Raw genomic sequence first — 21,486 nt, 5'->3', positions numbered from 1 at the left:
ACACTGGGAAATTAATGGAATTTGCAAATCCCCTATTAACAAAATTTGGCAAAATACTGCATTTGTCCTCTTCACTTTAAAGGCATAATTTTCAAACTGCATCCTGTTGGTGGTTATTGGAATAGAGACAAACGAAATCCTTCCTGGAGTTCAAAAGAAATTTGAGACAGATTTATCTGGGAAGACAGCTGGACAATATCTGGCAAGCACTGCAGTGATGGGAGATTTCTGTTGGCTTCGAAGCAGGACTTATATTTCAAGATTTTGCATCCATGACATTTCACCCCTGTAGGAATTTTACAAAACTCTCCTAATTATTCAGCCAATTTGGAGGGAGAACACAAACAGAAAGGATCATGTCTGTGGAACATGTGAAAATGGGTAATATTTTTGCAAGAAGGGTTTTGATGAATTGCACAGTCATCAAAATAAGGATTATAACCTAGGCTCAATAGATAAAATATTGGGATAAATGTCAAGCAGCTTACATTTCCCCCCCTTTTGAAAACTAAATGGCTAGTTGCTCAATGTTAGAAGTGTTTGGATCATTTATCAGTTGAAAAATGGCACAGGGAAACTTAGCCAGTAGCTGTATTAGAAAACATATCAGGTAAAAGTTTATAGGTTGAAAAAACAGAAAGATCAATTGTTATCTTGTCTCATACGTGATAACTTTTCTCTACCGATTTACAGGATTTGTAGGAATTATAATATTATCCACAATGGGAGTAGAAAAGTATTGATGCTCTGTTCATGATTATTTGTTGTGGTTTTAACATGTTTCTGATGTGTTTAATTATGTCTTGGTCTTCCCCCCACCCTTTTAAGTAGCAAAACAAGTCTCCCCCATTCCAGATGGGATGGTCACCAATGATCCCAGGATGCAGCAAGGACTGTAAATACAAGTCAGTTGCTAAGCACCCAAATTTTGGCCCATGTGACTACAGGGACTCACAAGGACCAGTTGTTAGTCACTTTTTTGCAGGACTGTTGATAACTTTGAACCGTCATTAAACAAATGGTTATAAGTTGAGAACTACCTGAACAGGCTTTGAAAGCATCTAACACAGGGGTCTCCAACCTTGGCACCTTTTAAGACTTGTGGACTTCAACTCCCAGAATTCCTCAGCGGCTGAGGAATTCTGGGAATTGAAGTCCACAAGTCTTAAAGTTGCCAAGATTGGAGATCCCAAACCTAATGACATTTTTTTTCCAACTCAGGGGATCGAAAAGGCCAAGGTTTTTTGACTGTGGAAATTGGTACAGGTAGTCCTCAAGATATGACTAATCAAGTTATGACAGACCTGCCCAAAAGCTAGGTATGACTGGGAGGCTGTTAAGGGCTGTAGGTCTCAACCTACTTCCCATCCAGCCATCTAGGGCAGTGATGGTGAACCTTTTTGTTGTGGTGTGGCGAAAGTGCATGCACACCGGCACCCACAATGCAATGTGCCTTGCCCCCCTGCGCATGTGTGCACATCCCCCCACCCCCTTACCTGCACTGTGCACTCAGCTGATTTTTGGCCCATTTGAGGCTCGAGGGAAGCCTCCGCAGCCTTTGGAGGCCGAAAAACGGACCTTCCGGAAATACCGGAAGTGCCAAAATGGGCCTGTTTTTCGGCCTCCAAAGACTGCAGAGGCTTCCCTCAAGCCCCTGGGAGGGCGAAAACAACCTCCCCCAAGCTCCAGAGGCCCTCCGGAGGCTGAAACCATTTCCGGAAGGCCCATTTTTTTGGCCTCCTGAGGCTGCAGACGCTTCCCTCGAGCCTCCGGGAGGGCGAAAAAGGCCTCAAATGGGCCAAAAATCAGCTGGGAAGCACTTGCATGCACAGTGCAGGTAAGTTTGGCTAGGGCTCACGTGCCCACACAAATGTCTCTGCGTGCCATAGGTTTGCCATCACAGATCTAGGGGATTTGCAAGACTCGGCCTGTTCCTCAGTCCATGGCAACCTCATGCTATTCTAAAAGCAGGTATATTCTCTCAATTTTTTTTTAAAGAGGCTCCACAAACAAAAGGAGGCCCTGATAGGCTCATAAGGGTGGAGGTTGCCTCACTTAACAGCTGTCACAACATGCAATGGTAATGCGCAGGCTCCATTATGGCCGTTTCTTGAAGACTATCTGTATTGATCTGTCTCTGCAGTATGTTTAATGAGGGGTTCTTGGTGCTCTCCGAACTTGGTTGCTTTCTCGCAGACGTTTCATTACCCAACTAGGTAACATCATCAGTGCTAAGACCCCTCATTACAACCCTGAGCTACAAATAGTCTCTTTTATTGGTATATTTACTCTACCTCAATTTAAGCAATGATGAAGGATGCTTCTGCTACAATAGGTGGGCAGAAGGTGAGATCTTGGTTAGCGTCTATCATGAATCTCCAAAACCACACGCTCTCTGCACCTTTTTCAGAGTGCAACTTGCAGCCACGGACAACGTAACATGCCACATTAAGCTGCCAATTCAGGTTCTTAATTTTTTTTTTCCCCTTAAAAGAATCTTAAGATATAATCAATCGGTCTGTGGATGGAAAAACAAACACACAACTAAAACAGAAAGGGACATGAAAGCTTCCATAATCAATAAAAACTGTACACAAAGCTTTTCATTTTTAATAAAATGTTGTGCAATTACATCTTTTTTTTTTTTACAAACGGAGAAGGATTTGCACTGAAGCATTGGTGTCAGAGCAGGCAGGCTCTCCACATGTGCTGAGCCTGTAATATCAGTGATTCCCAGACATTTCTAGGCCCCAAATTTTGGGGACTGTTGATCTAACAGCACTAAGGAGCTTCAAGGTTTGTGGACAATTCAATTGTCTCCCGAGATTGTTGCAAACTTCCCCTTCAGGACCAGAACTTGTGGGGAAATTCTGGATGAAGCTACAAGAACTGCCCTTTATAATTTTTTTTTTAACGAGGAAAATGACATTTCTGCAACCTTCTAATCATCTGGTTCTTGCTTTTCTTCTTTGCTGATCCTTTCAGCTTCTTCCAACTTCTGTCCCAGAGCTTCTTGGGGAAGAAACTGTTCAACTTTCACATCTAAGGCTTCACTGGTTGAACTTCGAATGCTCATACTTGTTACAAAAGGACCTTAAATAAAAAGAGAGAGAGAGAAAAAGAAAGAGAGCGGAAGAAGAGGGAGCAAGGATTCAGCTTATTTGATGATCTAACGTGGACAATATTGTACAGAATCATTAAAAGTACTGCTTGAAATGGCAACTCTAAGCAAGAGTAAACAGCTACGAGTTTCTCATATGTCGGGGAAAGAGATTTAAGCAAGTACAGGTAGTCCTCAAGTTATGACGGGTTGCTTAGCAACCAATGGATCTCTCCAGGCTACTTACAACCCAGGTTTGAAGTTCTGACAGACAGCCTCTCCCACCAGTCAAATAATTGCATTTTTGATGCTAGGCCTTCATTTCGATTGTCCTGCAACCACGTGACCATGATTTATAACTTAAAAAAAAAACCCACAGAAACTGGGGTTAACTTCCAGGTTTTGGCAAGAAATACCCATCGGCTAAAATGTATTTGCTTAACAACCGTTGTCAGGGTTCTGGCGATTGCCCTAATTAAATCATGATCCTCGAGCCAAGCTTCAAAAGAATCCCTAAGATTTATCAGGAGTAACATGTCGGCATTATCCCAGTTGAAGCCAACTCTGACACATGTAATTCATGGACACCTGTGACCCTGTTTCCCCACTCTCCCCTGGGTGCGTCATACATCAGATTCTCCAACGAAGCACGTTCAGGGCCTGTGTGTCATCAATCACACCAGAGGTGGTATTCAGCAGGTTCTGAACAGTTCTGGAGAACCAGTAGTGGAAATTTTGAGTGGTATGGAGAACCGGCAAATGCCACCGGCCCCGCCAACCCTATCTATTCTCTGCCTCCCGAGTCCCAGCTGATTGGCTGGGTCTTCTTTTGATGCCCTACACAGGAGAATGGAGCTGGAAAGCAGGTTAGTGGGGTGGGGAGGGAATGGAGATTTTGCAGTATCCTTCCCCTGCTATGCCCACCAAGCCACGGCCACCAAGCCACACCCACAGAACCGGTAGTAAAAAAAATTGAATCCCACCACTGAATCACACTCTCCCATGAAGGATTTTCCTGGGCAGAAGATCTAGCAGCCTAGCTACAACCTTTGTAAGATAAGCGTGGAATGTTCTTCTGATTTTCTCTCCCCGCCCCCCAAACTTATGGCAACTGGGAAACAGGCCTGTTTTACGAGTTGACAACCGTTTTGTTCGTTTAACAACCTGCAGTGATTCATTTAACTGCCACAAAAAAAAGGTTGTTAAAATCAGGCACGGACCTGTGGTGACTTAATGATTGGCCACACTTTTGACTGCCATCCTGGACTCGATTATGGTCCTAAGTCGAGGACGACCTGTATTCAGTGGTTCTATTTAAAACCAGTATGATTTATAAGACTGTGTTTAATCGTGGACCAAATTTGGCACATTATGTAAAATATATTACTGCTTTCAATGACAGGAAAACATGCTAAGTGTCTCAAGTCCTTGGCAACCTTGTTCAGATCCAGAAAGGCCCTGGGAGTCCAAAACTAACAAGGGAAGGAGGCAGGGCATATACTATTGATTTATTAACCAAAATTTCAAATTAATTTAAACATCGCTGTATTAGCTGGATCGACCATGAGTTTTCATACATTGTCTGATACACTTAGAGGCAGAGGTGGGGCTGCTGGGGGTTTGCAGGGGTTCGGAAGAGCCCCTAGCTAAGATTCTGTGCAGTTCGGACAACCATCAAATCCCACTCCTGGCTGGGCCCCGCCCACCCCTCCCCTGCCCTCCCCGGAGTCCCCACGCGGCCCGTTTTGAATGCAGGTAAGCGCACGGAGGCTCAGGGAGGGCGAAAAACGGGCCTCCCGGAAGTTCAGGAAGGCCGGAAATGGGCCCGTTTCTGGCTTCCGGAAAGCCTCCGGAGCCCGGGGAGCCCATTTTTGCCCACCTGGAAGCTCAAGGAAAAACCTCCGGAGCCCGGGGGGGAAGGCAAAAACACCCCCCCACCACCACCAAGGTGCAGGAGGCCGACTAGGCCACACCCACCATGGCCACGCCCACCCAGCAACTGGGCAGAGAACTCTCTGCTAAAATTTTTGAAGCCCACCCCTGCTTACAGATAGTCCTCGAGTTATGACAATTGCGCCCCAAATGGATGTCGCCAGGTGAAAAATGAAGTGAGTTTCGTCCCCTTTTGCGGCTTTTCTTGCCACGGTGGGTAAATGAATTGTTGCATTTGTTAAGTTAGGAGCACGGGTGGTTAAAGTGACTCCGGATTCCCCACGGACTCTGCTTGCTTGTCATAGGGATGCTGCCAGTCGTAAGTGTGAAAAAGAGTCACCTTTTTCAGAGCCGTGGTCAATTTGAGCAGTCACTAAAGGAACTGTTGTAAGTTGAGGACTACCTGTATTGACCTCAAAAACAAAAAGGAGGAGGAATAATTTCCAGTGCTTGAACCCCTTTTCAAAACAGCAGCAGAAAAAAACAACAACCCACTACTACAGATTTACAACTGTTTAGTGACCGTTCGAAGTTACAATGGCACTTACAGTGACTTACAGCTGTTCTACACCCAACTATTGCAGTATCCTCACGTTCACATGATCAAAATTCAGACACTTGGCAACTGACTCCTATTTATGATGGTTGCAGCGTCCTGGGGGGGTCATATAATCCCCTTTTGAGACCTTCAGACAAGCAGATCTCAATGGGGAAGCCTGATTCACTTAACAACCATATTACCAATTGAGCAACTGCGGTGATTCACTTAACAAACGGTGACAAGAAAGGTCACAAAATGGTCAGAATTCCTTTAACAAACTGTCTTGGTTAGCAACAGAAATCTGGGGCTGAACTGTGATCGTTAAGTCAAGGACAACCTGTAATTTGTTTCCTCCAAACTCTGCAGGAAAAAAAAACCTCGACAAAGCCATTCTAATCCCCGTGTATCGTTGCAGGGAGTAAACAGCTTAACTGATACCCTCAAAAGAGCTGGAACAAACGAAGTCAAGTCCTTGAAAACGGTCACATATTGTTCTGACGCCAAAACAAAACGATGCGTTGTGCCCTGACATTAAAACAAAATTCTCAGAACCCCAAATATTTTACTTGGAACATCTGATACGGTTCTTCAAGGCTGTTCAAAACATTTCCAAGATAGGAACTTCCTGCACAAATGTTTCCCATTCTGGAAGGGAGAAATTATTTTTCTAACTGAGTAATTCTGCGGGAAACAAAAACGGGACTTTTCAGGGTAATAATTTTGCCACTTTAAACCAGAAGGTTATTCTTAAAAAGTCCTCCCAAAACAACTTCTTTAAAGAATGAAAAGGTTTTTGAGACATTTCCCTTGGAAGGGAGGGAGGAAGATTGCTGTGAAGCGAAATTATTAGCAATAGTGTTATTAAGCAATTTCTGCTTGACATTTTCCCTGTTACTGTTCTTTATTGCTTAGTGTGACAATGCATGTTATTTTTTAAAATCGTTTTCTCCTTGAAGCTAGCAAAATGCTTTCCCCCAACTTATATTCATTTGGGTAATATCATTTGCTATCAGCATCAATTAAGAAATTTTTTTTAAAATAGAGTGGCTCACCATGTTTTGAAGGTTTGTGTTTGCAAATGTCTTTAATAATACCGTCCAGATTAGCAAGTATCTGATCATTAGGCATGTCCAGCTGAAAAAGTGAATGCAAAAATAAAGGAAAAGAAAACATTAAATGATGTCAGGTTTATAAAAATTGTGGGGACCGGGCTAAATACTTAATCAATGCATTGAACTTTTATTTAATAAAAAGAGAAACATTTTCTCATCAATTAAAGGCTATAAGTGCTGTTAATGTCTTTAGCCCAGTAATACCCTGTTGTGAAAAAAAACAAAGGCGTTTTCTAATTTTTATTCAAATTCAATCACTGTAAGTTATATATAGCGCAATATTTCTCAACTTTGGCAAATTTAAGGTGCGGGGGCTTCAATTCCCAGAATTCTCCAGCCAAAGGGAAGTTGGACAACTGTCTTGGTTAGCTATCGAAATTTTGGGCTCAATTGGTTGTAAGTTGAGGACTACCAGTATAGATTTACTTAATGGCCAGTTTATAAACCATTTCACTCACAAAGAGCGAGAAATGGCAACCTGTTCAGATTTCAGCAGCAAATAATAACAACAGCAAAATATATATATTGAGATTTGCAAAGTTGAAGTTGAGCGACTATGGAGGAAGAAATCAATGGTTGTACCAATAGTAACAGGAGCCCTTGGGGCAATACCCAAAGGGCTGCCAAGATACATGGAAATTTTGAACTTATTAGATCTGAATATCCGGACTGCAAAAAAATCACCCTGCTCAGAGCTGCTCAGGGGTGGGCTGATACCGGTTCACACCGGTTCAGGCAAACCGGATGTTAATTTTAAATCTGGTTCGCCAAATCGGTAGTTGCAATGACTCGCTGGCCCTGCCCACTCTTTCCCTCCCCTCCCAGGAGTCTCCACGTGGCCTGTTTTGGATCCCAGGTAAGTGTAGGGCCCACGCAGAAGCTCGGGGGGAAAACAGGCCAAGAACAGGAAGTTCTGACAGGCCAGAAATGGGCCCGTTTCTGGTCTCCGGAACCCAGGGAGGCTATTTTTGCCCTCCTGGAGGCTTGAGGAAAGCCTCTGGAACCAGGGGAGGGCAAAAAACGCCCCTCCCGGAAGTTCCGGAAAGAGTCCAGTTTCTGGCCTCCAGAGGGCCTCCGGAGCATGGGGAGGCTGTTTTTCGCCCTCTTGGAGGCTCGAGGAAAGCCTCTGGGGTCCGGGGAGGGCGAAAACACCCTCCCCCCGCCATGGTGCAGGAGGCTGAATAGACCATGCCCACCATGGCCATGCCCACCCAGCAAGGAGTTGCCAAAAATTTTGAAGCCCACCCCTGGAACTGCTTATATTCAGATGTTACCTTAACAGCTCTTAGGTCTTTGGTTAGGACTTGAGCTGTTAAGTTTTTACCAGTCCCAGACTGCGAATCAAATTGAAGATTAAATCTTTAATAATAAGAACAACTACTACTCCAGCTAAAATGGATGAAATCTCGCTAATTTTGTCTTTCTTGCCTGGAATTTGAGTCAAACTCTAGGAGAGAACAGTACTATAACTTTGTGGCAGAATTTTTAGCTATTTCTGAATGTTTTAACTTAAAGTTGGACTTCCAGAGGTGCCATCGGATTCAAGCCTGTGATTTAGAGTATTTTAAAACTATCTTTCAGGATACAACATTTGCAGTATGGTGAAGATTATTTAAACACTGGAAAACCAACCGATGAGGAAATATTACGCGCAGCTCTTTAGCAATAAGTATTACAGTATGTGCATCTACCTTTGGTGAAAAATTTCAGAAGGAAAACTCTATTAGCAAGCATGTAATGACTTGCTAAATATTCCCTAATAGGTTGCACTAACAACTATGTTTTGCTGAAGGACCCATTTCCAAAAAAGCAATAGTGGAAATGGAAAGAAACAAAGCAGTGCGTTGGTGCTTATTTTTGTTCAAACAATTTTTAATACATGATTAAACTCCCCTCCAAGCTGAACTCACAGCCAAATCATTGGCCAAAGTGCCTCGTGAAAACGTACCATTGCAAACGGGGTTTGGATGAGGTTGTCGTCGGTCACTGCATATTCATGGCAGATTTTGAAGAAATTAAGTGTCTCGGGGATATTGTAAGTAATGGTACCTGTTTCAAAACAAAATGAAAAAAACAACAACCCCAAAGTAGAATTAAATTCATCTTACATATCTAACATTCAATGTGGGAGCAAACCAGCTATTCTGCCATTTTTCTTTCCAACTGGAAAGAATTACAGAGGACAATGGGCCAAGCACAATCTAAAAGACTGTGAAGAATTCCATGTACGCAACAAAGCTTATAACAGAGTAACAGAGTTGGAAGGGACCTAGGTGGTCTTCTAGTCCAACCCCCTACGCAAGCAGGAGTGGGTGTCCAGTCTCTTCTTAAAAGCCTCCAATGATGGAAGCACCCACAACTTCTGGAAGGTAAGCCCTTCCACGGGTTAACTGCTCTTACTGTTAGGAAATTTATCTTTTACGTCTAGGTTGCTTCTCTAGTTTCCATCCACTGCTTGTTGTCTTGCCTTCCGGTGCTTTGGAAAATAGATTGATCCCCTCTTCTTTGTGGCAGGCCCTCAGATATTGGAAGACTGCTCTCGTGTCACCCCAGCCCTTCTTTTCACTAGATTAAAGGTAAAGGTTCCCCTCGCACAAGAATGCTAGTCATTTCTGGCTCTAGGGGACAGTGATCATCTCCGTTACAAAGCCAAAGAGCCAGCGCTGTCCGAAGACGTCTCTGTGGTCATGTGGCCGGCATGACCAAATGCCAAAGGTGCATGGAACGCTGTTACCTTCCCACCAAAGGGGTCCCTATTTTTCTACTTGCATTTTTTTTACATGCTTTCGAACTGTTAGGTTGGCAGAAGCTGAGACAAGTAACAGGAGCTCACTCCATTACGTGGTGCTAGGGGACTCGAACCGCCGAACTGCCAACCTTTCCGATCGACAAGCTCAGCGTCTTAGCCACTGAGCCACTGCATCCCTTCATCTTTACTAGATTAGACATACCATATAAGTTTAATATGTTCCTAATATCAATAACAAAAAACAAGGAAATGTCAAGTCATTGTTTACTGATTGATAGTTGGTTATGTATGAACTGTTGAAGTCATTTCTGTAAGGAAGGTGTAATGAAGAAAATGTCTTTTACAGTTCAATCCTACGTAACCGTTTCATCTAATGCAGGGGTCCCCAATCCCAGGCCAGTACTTTATGGAACTTTGTTTTTATATATGATAACAGCCTCGGGACTTTTTATATGCCTAACATTGAAAAGATTTGATATTACCGACATGGAAGAATGGATGGTGAAGTTGATGAGAGTTGCTGAGAGGGTGAAACTGACAGTTTTAATGAGGGAAAATACATTAATTTTAAAACTGATTAGAAGCCCCCTCTGGATTGTTTGGGTGAAATGGGGGAAAAAATGAAACTATGATATATGGATTTGATGATTAGAAAAAGTGGTAAATAATAGAAAATATAAAAGTTATGTTCCAAACTTAGAAAAAGATGCAAATTTACACTTATATCTGTTGTAAAATAGTCAGGAGTCATTTCTTTTTATTTCTTTGTTTTCTTTAGGATTTGCTTTCTTTCAGTCTCTAACATTTTCCCCTCCTTTCTCAGTTATTAGTTGTTAGTTTTTCTCTCTTTATTTTAAACTTTTAATAAAGTTTTTTTTTTTAACCAAAAAAGAAAAAGAAAAGAAACATCCTTTTCTCACCGTTTTTCATGGAAGGGTACTTTTGTTTCAGAAAATTCCTCAAAGGATTAATTTTTGTTGTTATTTCAGGTACTGCGATATAAAAATCTGCTTCGATTTCCTCATTTAAAATCTGAAAGTCCGTAAAAATAAAATAAAAAGGAGATTGGACATGATTTACCATTTTGGCAGTTATGATACATATGCAACACAAGCACCTATAAAATATATATATAACTTTTTTCATATCCCCTTTGCGACACATTTAGCATCAGCAGACATAAAATTAAGAGTATTTTAGTTTTCCCGTAAATACAGCACAATCTCTTTGCAACCCTTTAAATTTGAAAGAACAGAATTATCTGAGCTGAAATTAAAAATAATGAGCGTTCAGCTCTTTACCAGATAGAAATTTCTCCCTCACGTTTGTGGAGTGCACGCCACGATTTACCACCGCCTGACAACAATCCTCAAAAAGCACGCTATGTTCAGGCGTGATTTTCAGAAGCTGTGTGATAATGGGGTGCGCTCTCATGTGGCCTCCAGAAGTTGTGTGAGAGGGCTGGGCTCTTGTGCAGTCTCTGGAGTCCCCCAAAATTATGTCAAGGAATTGCGTAGCAACTGTCCGATGAATTAGGAGACACTAATGCAGATAGCTAGCTAGCTAGATGCTCTCAAAAGTGCACACATACACAACATACATATAGATATGCTATATACAGAAAAAACAGTGGCTACCAACCTGCCTTCCATCAAGGACCTATATACTGCACGAGTCAAAAAGAGGGCTGTAAAAATATTTACAGACCCCTCACATCCCGGACAAACTGTTTCAACTCCTTCCCTCAAAATGATGCTATAGAGCATTGCACACTAAAACAACTAGACACAAGAACAGTTTTCCCCCCAAATGCCATCACTCTGCTAAACAAATAATTCCCTCAACACTGTCCAACTATTTACAAAGTGTACACTACTATTACTGTTAATCTTCTCACCACTCCTTATCACCCATCCCCTCCCACTTGTGACTGTATGACTGTAACTTTGTCGCTTGTATCCTTACGATTTATATTGACTGTTTCCTAGTATGATTTGATTGCTTATTGTACCCTATGACTATCATTAAGTGTCATGCCTTATGATTCTTGACGAATGTATCTTTTCTTTTATGTATACTGAGAGTATTTGCACCAACAAATTCCTTGTGTGTCCAAACACACTTGGCCAATAAAGAATTCTATTCTATTCTATTCTATTCTATTCTATTCTATTCTAAGCGTACCTATGTATATAGCTACACAGTATATATGTATGTGTGTGTGTGTAAATTTCCATCTGCAATTGAACTGAAAGATCATTATTTTTAATTTCAACTCAGATAATTCTGTTCTTTCAAATTTAAAGGGTTGCAAAGAGATTATGGTGTGTGTGTGTGTGTGTGTGTGTGTGTGTGAATACTTGAAGGGTCACTACATAAAAGGTTTAAGTCTAGAACTACCTGTACACAGGAGATTTCACACACACACCCTTCAAAGTGAGTAATTTTCCAACCTTAACCAAGAAATGTTAAGTATTCCTTCTGAGTTAAAAAAAAAAAGGAGGACGTACATTAGCAACAGAGTTCTAAAGAGAATGCAAATGTTTATTTAATAATAAAAATAAAACTCTCCACAGAATTTTCCTGCAGCAGCTTCAAACAATTCACCCGGTGGTTTGATTCAAAGTTGGGAGAGAGTGCTGCAAAGCCTGACAGTAGAACTGTCTGTTCTGGGTAGGACCTTCAAAAATCTAGAGAATTATGTTTTGGACACAGAAGTTAAATCCTTAAGTCTCTCAGCAGCTGTTGGCGTTTCTTTTTTATTTTCCCAGAAGAAAAACTTATTATTATTTATGGCTACAGGGCTTCCTTGTAAAATGTATGCAGAATATCAGGGGAATTCCTAAGAAGCCAAAGGAAAAAAAAATCCAAGTAAGATTTCTAAAAGTCAAAACAATGGATTTTCGGTGATTTATATGAGTCTTAGACTCCTATCTGTAACTAAATGAAACAAAGCTGCAAATAGAAGAAATCTTGCTGATTGCTAAAACAGCCTAGTGACCATCAGCTGCAGAATTCAACTTTCATTTCAACAGCATTGTTTTTCCAGATGCCAAGAACTGACACATCTGCAGTTTTCTGAACAGAGCCCACCCAGGCTCTTGCATATAGTAGAAGGGTTGAGACAGTCCTAGGCTCTGACCCCCAGAAAAACTTACAAAGAACTAACTGAGCTGATTTCAACAAAGATTAAAAGTTTGTACGTATTTTAAAATACCGGCTTAATTAGCTCGATTCCTCCTACTATGGCAGCTCCATTTTCTGTTGCTAGATTTGCTTCTTTTGGATCCTAAAAGGAAAATAAAAACCATTTAGCTAGAAGACACCGGGAGCACCGGTAGTCCTCGACTTACGATCACAACGGAGCCCCAAATTTCTGTTGCTAAGTGAGACAGTTTTAAGTGACTTTTGCCCCACACTGTGGTCCCTTTCACTGCCGTTGTTAAGTTAGCAACAGGGTCTTTAAGTGACTCTGGATTTCCCCATTGACTTTGCTTGTCGGAAGGTCGCAAAAAAATCCCGTGACCCCCGGGGACACTGCCATCGTCGTTAAGTAAGAGTCAGTTGCCAAGCATGTGAATTTGGATCATGTGATTCTGGGGATGCTGCAATGGTTGCAAGTCACTTTTTTCCAGTACCGCTGCAACTTTGAACATCAATATAGGAACTGTTGTAAATCAAGGAACGCCAGTATTCTTTCTTTCCATATTAGAACCCACAAACCCAATGGGAAAAATAGGTTGGGAAGGTTGCAAGTTGCTCTCCTAACTTTCCCAGCCTTTATACCTTTGCACTGTACCAACCCTTGCCTTCCTGCACTTGAACCCTGCCACACCATCCATCCCCCCTTCACACTCGTTACCTGGGAATCTCTCCACTTCATGCTTAATACCTCACGTGTCTTGTGGGCACAAGAACAATCGGAGCTGCCAAAATTGCAGCTAAGCATTGAGGCCCCATGACATTGCGCCTTACAACTTTGTTGTTCTGACCCAGCTCCCCAAACACGACACTGAACCCTCTGAACTCAAAAGATTCCTTCATTAGGAGCGCCAGCAGCCCAGGCAAAAAGTTTCTCTCTCACTGCAGGCTAACAAGTCTGTCCAGCAGGGAGATGAATAGTTTGTCTGTCACATCTGTTCCTCTCCACCCCCTGCCTTTTATCCCCAGAGCTAGGGTGGGGCTTTGCTAGCAGTGGTGGCTCATCTGTCCCAAGGACCGGCTCATAGATTTCCACTGCTCTCCTCTCCTCTGCCTTTTGTGCAGTGTCAGGCACTGGACCCAGCCGTTCCTCCTCTTCCTCATAGGCCACCTCCAGACCTGATGGACGGCCCAGGCTCCATCTCTCTCTCTCTCTTCCTCTGCCAGCTCGATTGCCTCTTCCCTCTCAGAGCTCCCAGGTTCCCTTGATGCTGACCCTACCTCCCACGCCTCTTCCTCTGATTCAGCTGCTGGTGGGGCCGGCGGCTGACAGGCCACAACAAGGGGTGTCAAATTCACATCGTCACGGTGTCATGTGACGTATCGCAACTTTTCTCCCCTTCGCTAAACCAGGTGTGGGCGTGGCCAACGTGTGACAGCATCCAGGCCGCATGTTTGACACCCCTGCCTTACAACCACAGCAAACCCAGTCCCAATTGCTGTCATAACCCGAGGACTACCTGTACTCTTAATCCCATCCTTCCTAAAGATTTCATTTGCTCTAAGGATTTCTATTGCCCATGACTAAGGATACTTTAAGGCAGACTGGGTATTTTAGGGTCCAAGGGGCACATCCTGTCCGTGGGTGGTCCCAGCCCAGTCCATGACACTGGGGTTAAGGGGTGGGGGGCGGGACATCGGCAGCATCGGGATGGGGCATTGGTAACAGGAGGTGAGGCAATAATACGGTGTCGGTGGAGGGAGCGGGGTTGTGTCGGCAGTGGGTCGGTCGGTGGGCAGTGTTGGCAACGGGGGTGTTAGCAGTATCAGGAGCAGGGCAGCAGCAGCCCTCCATAACAGTCCCAGTTTTTCATGTAGCCCCTTGGGAAAATTAATTGTCCACCCCTGTATTAAGGGATACCCAAGATCCCTTTTCTATTTTCACTGAAGTGCTGTTCTTGCCGTTCACACATTAAAATCAAATAAATTGAGTCTCTACACATAAAATAAATTTCTGACACCTTAAGCTAGGGGTGTCAAACTTGATTTCATTGAGGGCTGCATCAGGGTTGTATTTGACCTCGGGGGGGCGGGGGGGCATGGCCGGGGTGGGCGTGGCCAGCTCGACATCACTCGTGTCAGGGGGGCTTATGGTGGCCTGAGCACTTGAGGCCTTCCCGAGCTGGCGGAGAGTTGCAGGCCATCGCAGTTGAAAACGGAGCTCGGGAGGACTGTGTGCGGCCTTCCAAAACTCCATTTTCACTGGCAGACGCACCATGGGTCAGTCTTTCGCTGTTTCCAGGGCAGCCCCACGGGCCAGATCTAAACACCCCATGGCCCGGGCCTTGAGTTTGACACCCCTGCCTTAAGCAAACCTCATCCACTATTCCTCATGTCGTGTGGGAACAGTGTGACGTTGTACGCCACTGTAACATGCAAATGACTGAAGTATCTTTGGCTCAATGCTCAACAGCTCACCTGTGTGAATACTAAAATCTTGGGGACAGCGTCTGTGAAACGGTAAGGCAACAAAAGAGTACTAATAAATGGCCCCACAGGTTTCTGGAAGTGCAAAAGAGGGGAAAAATCCACATTATCTGATTCAACAAAACAAATACATATTTGATACATGAGACATTTTATACATAGATAGCGATAGCTAGATATATAGATTATAGATGTAGATACGCACACATATACATTTTTCAAACTGTTTCAAGAATGATTCTTAAGTTTACAGAACTCCATTCAAAGGATTAATTATAAATAAATTTTAGAAGCAGCGCCTGAAGGCATTTTTCACTGACATATTTGCTCTGCTTTCACCAAAGCTGGACCCTTTGATGCCTTTTAGATGAGTGAATTCCAACTCCCAGAATTCCCAGCAATGGCTTGACTGGAGAATTCTGGGAATTGAAGTCCATGCATCTGGAATTTGGCATGGTTAAGAAGCACAATTTTAAACTGTTCTATTGCTATGAATTCACCTTGGTTTTATGATGTACACTATGGAGGGGATATATAGTTTTTATATTTAAAAAGTTTTAATAACAGCATAATGCTATCTTGCTCTCAGGGAATGTTATGGCGTAGAAAGGCAAGTAAAATAAATATATAAAGAAAAAAAAAACACATAAAAAACAGGCTTTGCTTTTCCCCCCCATTTGTAATCTAATAATCTCTCTGGTTTTAGTACAATTAACACCCATAAGAAGATGTTAAAAGTTATTTTTTTAAAGATTAAAAATGTATAAAACACGTTACAAAACCCAAATAACTAATAAACTGAAACCCTAAACACAATTTATTTCATCGCTTCATACTTTGCAATTTAACTCAGAAAGTACTCAAGGGAACCATCGAAAATTCAAATTGCAAAGTTGTTAAGTGAGGACTACTTGTAATCATGGTTAAAAACACAGGACAATTCAAAAGAGTAAGAGAATACAATGGAATTTAGAAAAGTTTGTCAAGCAGTAGCACTTTTAATTCCACCCTTGATATCTTGATTATTTACTTTTAAGGCCGCAGTGGCGCATTGTTAGAGTGCGGTACTGCAGGCTGCTTCTGCTGACTACCAGCTGACTGCAATTTGGCAGTTCAAATCTCAAGGCTGACTCAGCCTTCCATCCTTCTGAGGTGGCTAAAATGTGGACCCAAATTGTTGGGGGCAATATGCTGACTCTGTAAACCGCTTTGAGAGGGCTGAAAGCACTGGGAAGCGGTATATAAGTCTAAGTGCTATTGCTATTCAACGCTGTTGAAGATTTTAACCAGTATATAAACATAGATCAACTGTTCAAAGCATCCCTCACATAACACAAACCAAACTCTAGTTTTTCTCCAGTCTAATTTTCTTCAACCATGCTTATAACTGACAAAATCTCTTCTGTTAATTCTTGTACTGAGAAGTGCTCTCATTTTTGGTTTAGTTTTAAAAAAAATCTTCCTTCTTAATATCATCTCAAAAATAATTCCAGCTACTAATGTTGTTGTAATGTATTAATCAGTATTCAACTGGGGGGGATCATATATGTATTGGTCTTTTTTTAATGCACTTTTTTTTCTTTTTTAATGTCTTGATTGTTTTGTGTTTTGGGAGGGGTGTTCTTCTTTTTTGTCTCTTTTTGGATTTTTTTTTTTTGAGTTTGGTATTTTAACTTTGTCTTGAATAATATATATATATATTATATATTATAATTCCAGTTACCAACTAATGCTGTAAAAAAGGGAATGTGAAGTACAAGCCAATACCTTCTTTTCCGATGTCATATCCAAGGTGATACGTGCATACAATTCCTGGGTGGGGGATGTAAAATCCAGTGGTTGGAATTTCTTTAAAAGCTCTAAAGCAGCTTCTGTGTCATAAACTGTTTTTTGATAACACCACGTCAAATAAACATCATCCTTTGGTTCAAGTGGTAAAGGCAATTTATAACGGTCCTCTTTTTCCTTAGGCTCTGAAACTGTTTTTTTTTCCTGAGAGGCTCTTCTATATTTCCTAGGACTAGGTGATGATCTTTTAAGGAAATAAAAAACAGATTGTTTTATGCAGCACTGCTGAATAAATACAATAATCTTTTTTTTTGAAATGGCATAGATAACAGGGGCATTAAACTCATAGCCCACGGGCCGGATGCATCACATACTGGCCACACTCACCCGTATTTTAGTGAAGGGGGGGGAAGTCACGATATGTCACATGACGCCACGAGTTTGACACCCCTGGCATAGACCATCTTAGAGATGAGAGTTGCTTTAACCCACACTAAAACTAAGAAGAAAACACAACATATACCAGTGATGGCTAACCTTTCTGTCCTCGCATGCCAAAAGTGTGTGCATGCAGGCCAGCACCCATAAGACAATGCATGCAGGGGCCCCCATGCATGAGCCCCTGCACACGCACAACTCTGCACATGTGCATGTGACACCCCCCCCAAGTGTGCCACACGTCTCTGCGCATGTGTGTGACCTCCCCATGTGTGGCATTTCTGCGCATGTGCACACGTCTCCTGCACGCACCCCATCCCCTGCACATGCGTGGCAGCCACCTGACAATCAGCTGGCGGGCGGGCAGTGCATGCACCTGCGCAGTGTACCTGCTCTGGGGCGATGGCTTACGTGCCGGCAGAAATGGCTCTGCATGCCATTTCCGGCACGCATGCCATCACAGACATATACTATACTAGAAACCTGCTTAATTTGAGAAAACTATTTGCTATACGAAAAGAAACACTGGTGACTAGTTACCATTATTTTCAATTTTGAGACATGCAGGAAAAAGAGAACCATAGACAAGAAATTAAATATAAATTAAAAGCGTTTTCACGTTTGTGGATTCAGTCCAAATACTAGAAAACATTGAACAAGTTTCCAGAGGAGCTGCTTTCCTTTCTGTGTTAATGTTCAGCTCTGCTTTATGACAAACGTCTGGAACTAGAAATTTAAATTAAATTAAATAATTTAATTATTCCCTAATAGATATAGATTATGCCAATAATAAAAGTAGAAAATATTTTAAATTATTAAATTTTAAACTTTGATTATCTACCTTGAACGGTTGTCAGAATGAACAAAATCTGATTCCCTTAATATTTTTAACTATAACTAATACGGCATGGAGCCAGCTTTTGAACACAATTAAAAACATATTTACTATGTTTTCAAAGTACAAAGCATTATATTTATAAATGCTTCCATGAGAAGCAAATGCATTTCACAATTGCCTGGATAGTGTAGAAGAAACAGTAGGTCATAATCACTGAATTTTACAAAATGTTAGATAGTATATTTTATAGTGGATAGTGTACTTTATATAAGAATAGATTGCATATCTGAACTCAGATACTACTGAGTTTGAAGTTTGGCCCCACTGAATATTTCTGTTTATGCTACCATGTACAGGTGGTAGTCCTCAACAACCACAATTGGAATTGGAACATCTGTTGCTAAGCGAAGCATTAAGTGTGTTGCACCAAATTTTATGATCTTTTAGCTGCAATCGTTAAGCAAACCTCTTGATTGTTAAAACAATTGTTAAATGAATCTGATTCCCCCCCAATGACTTTGTTTATCAGGAGTTAGTGGGAAAGTCAGAAATGGCAATCATGTGATCCCAGGACCATCTGTATGTATCTATGTATATGCATATGTGTATGTATAAATGTTTCTGTTAACTATTCAAATAAATCCCCCTTATTTACTTACTTTGCAGCATACTTTCTACTGGGAACAAGTAAGTTGGTAAAACAAGGAACCACTGCAGGATATTGAACAATTCTAGAGGAAATATGGCTAGGACTCTGAGCAAAAACTGTAGAAAGACAAAAACAGTAACAATCCAAAAATGAACTATATGGCTAGTCATGTCACGTAATTGGCATAAATTTGTATGGCTTTTCTAGACCTTTGCAACAGGAAAAGATCTATCAACAATACAGCTCTGATATTTGCAAGTAGCGTAACATGGTTTGGCAGAACTAACTAGACTTTCCAGTTCTCAAATTTAAAAATATATTTTGAATAATTGCGGGATGGTTTTTAAACATAAAATAAAAATTACAACTGTTTACCTTCATTTTATCTGCAGCCAAATAAGACAGCTTTCAATTTAGAATTGCTCTCAGAATTGGCTGTATTTTATATACGAGAATAATTGAAAATGTCAGTTTCTTCAGAAGTACTGGTAGATGTTTTCTTTAGAATTATTCACTCATAGCCAAACTTTATAATTTTTGATGACTGGTGCGAGGAGGTTGAAGGCCAGTCTGCTCTGGGTATATCTGGAATTCTTTTTTTAAAAAAAAACTGGATTTGGGGAAATTTGCTGTACTTTTAGATTTCACACCAATTTCATCAACTTCCTTACTTCAAAATAATTTATCAGCTTCTATGCTTTTTACTAATAATAGCCAAAAGATACCCCTAAAAAGACTCTGTGAACAGATGGCACACCTGATTTACAATTAATTAATTAAAAAAACATTAAGTAGCTTCTCATTCAGTGGAAAAAAAATATTTTATGTTAAAAATACCGATAGAGGGTAAAGTAATCGAGAAAATGTGCAGAGATGAACAGGTTAACACTGATAATCAAAGAAAAAGAAGAAACCGGTTATTATATGGTATGGGATTTATTTTATCAATGGTTGGAAAATAAAACAAATTAAAACGGACTAGAACTAGATGAATATATAGAGCAATAAGTTAAGATTTTACAAAAAATAATATATTAAATAATAGCTATAAGAAAATGTGATTATTGTTACATTGCCAAGAAAATTATTAATTATAATTAAGCACAAGATATATGTACCCAGTCGACACACGGTTAAAATGAAATGGAATTATTGTAAAATATAAAATAAAAAAAATAACATTAAAAAAAATATTTTGTTTGGGTTAAATATAAATTATTTAAACTGTATACTTGTCAATTATTACATTAGAACAGTTAATAATTACTTGTAAGCTGCTCAGTCACCTTGCAGGGAGATAACATTTAATAAATAAAAATAAAAAGTATACATTATATTGCATATTGTTATATTACAATATATAAATTATATAATCATATAAGTTATGATGGTGGGTTCAATCATCTGTTAATTAGATCCATGGCTTTGCTAGTTGGTGAAAGCTTCCAAGGAGATAACGTGTTTGTAGAATATTTATTATGTAAACCTAACCTTATTAACCCTGTTAGATATTACCATAAATATTTTTCATGAAAAATCGTATTTCCAGCAAATTAAAAGTATGAAAAGAATATGATTTTTGCAAGTATCTTTAATATTTGGCAAGTGATTAAGAAACGCTACTGTACAGCAATAGACCCATTCTAAACCCACCGTCCTGCTGGGTGCCGGGGGACATATCTATATAATACATTATTATTATTAATGTAAAATCCCAAGCTGAGACATTTTGGAGAGAAATTAAGCTGGGAAGGGGGGAAAGGGCTTCTACAGATTTGATTCACGCCGGATCGAGACTCTCACCTCTCTGGAAACAACACCGTACTACGGGCAGCGCCATCTTGGCCAGGAAAAAAAACGCGCAGAGGTGCTTTACCAAAAGTGGCCCGGCCGGCCATGCGGAGTCGGCAAGAAAAGTTCCGCCTCGGGGAAGAAAAAGTGGAACAACGAAGTGGACAGCGAATTGTTGCATTAACAGGGTTGCGCAAGCCATAGTCTTGCCAGTTTCAACTCCCTCTGGTCTATAAAACATGATTTATGAACCAACAGCAATTTATTGAATGAACCATGGTTAAATTGTGATTGAGCCTGATTTGTAAACCCATCAGTAGGTATTGTTTTATAATCGATGCATTTGTTAATATGCTTTTCCACCTATAAATTATTATAAAGAACATTACTGAAAATGTTATTGTCCAGGAATTATGTTTCATATTGTTTTCAACATTATTAATGTTTACTGAAAACATTATTTTCAACATTATTATTAACAGTATCCTTATTTATCAGTGGTAATTGGCACTGGGAATTCTGTCATAAGGAACAGTGTCATATGACTGTTGATGTACAACAGTAGTTCTGGCAGCTCTAATTGCTTTCATTAAGCAAATCCCGCTATTTTTAAAAGATTTTTTTTTAAATCATGCCTTTTTACAAATAACTCAAGGTAGCAAACATACTCAACACAACTTCCACCTCCTATTTTCCCCACAACAGCCACTCTATGAAGGTGAATTAGGCTGAGGGTGGAGTTGGCCCAAAGTCATCCAGCTGCCTTTCATGGCTAATGTTGAAAGAAATATCCATCTGGTTCAGTTCCAAGCGGGGAGAAAGACACTGGAAACATGGAGGCTAATTGGAAAGATGGTTTATTGATGGACAGGGCCACACGCCTTTGAGGGTCTGGGCAGCTGACCACATGGAGTGGAGAG

The 21,486-nt window shown here is 40.9% G+C and overlaps 1 protein-coding gene across 1 annotated transcript; it reads right to left on the bottom strand.

The window, feature by feature from the left end:
* Positions 1-2,577: 2,577 nt before the first annotated feature.
* MRPL1 (mitochondrial ribosomal protein L1) lies at positions 2,578-20,729 on the bottom strand. The gene is made up of 9 exons (XM_026676458.2): positions 20,579-20,729; positions 18,786-18,891; positions 16,830-17,094; positions 15,054-15,137; positions 12,652-12,723; positions 10,355-10,466; positions 8,634-8,734; positions 6,626-6,707; positions 2,578-3,093 (listed from the first exon to the last, which is right to left on the bottom strand). Exons 1-9 carry the CDS (start codon positions 20,613-20,615, stop codon positions 2,942-2,944), a joined length of 1,011 nt encoding a protein of 336 aa, XP_026532243.2. The 5' UTR covers positions 20,616-20,729; the 3' UTR covers positions 2,578-2,941.
* Positions 20,730-21,486: the final 757 nt, after the last annotated feature.

The sequence above is a fragment of the Notechis scutatus genome, chromosome 4 (genome assembly GCF_049901735.1).
Source record: "Notechis scutatus isolate UNSWTSFEM ecotype Mainland chromosome 4, rNotScu1.2, whole genome shotgun sequence".
Taxonomy (NCBI): Eukaryota; Metazoa; Chordata; class Lepidosauria; order Squamata; family Elapidae; genus Notechis; species Notechis scutatus.
This window is presented reverse-complemented; position numbering and strand designations above follow the sequence as displayed.

Excerpts from the sequence above, each read along its gene's own strand:
- MRPL1 (XM_026676458.2), bottom strand. The coding sequence starts at position 20,615 with ATGGCGCTGCCCGTAGTACGGTGTTGTTTCCAGAGAG. Across the intron at positions 15,138-16,829 it reads ATATGACATCGGAAAAGAAG|AAACCTGTGGGGCCATTTAT; the intron begins GTATTGGCTTGT and ends TTGCACTTCCAG. Across the intron at positions 6,708-8,633 it reads TCCAAACCCCGTTTGCAATG|CTGGACATGCCTAATGATCA; the intron begins GTACGTTTTCAC and ends TCACTTTTTCAG.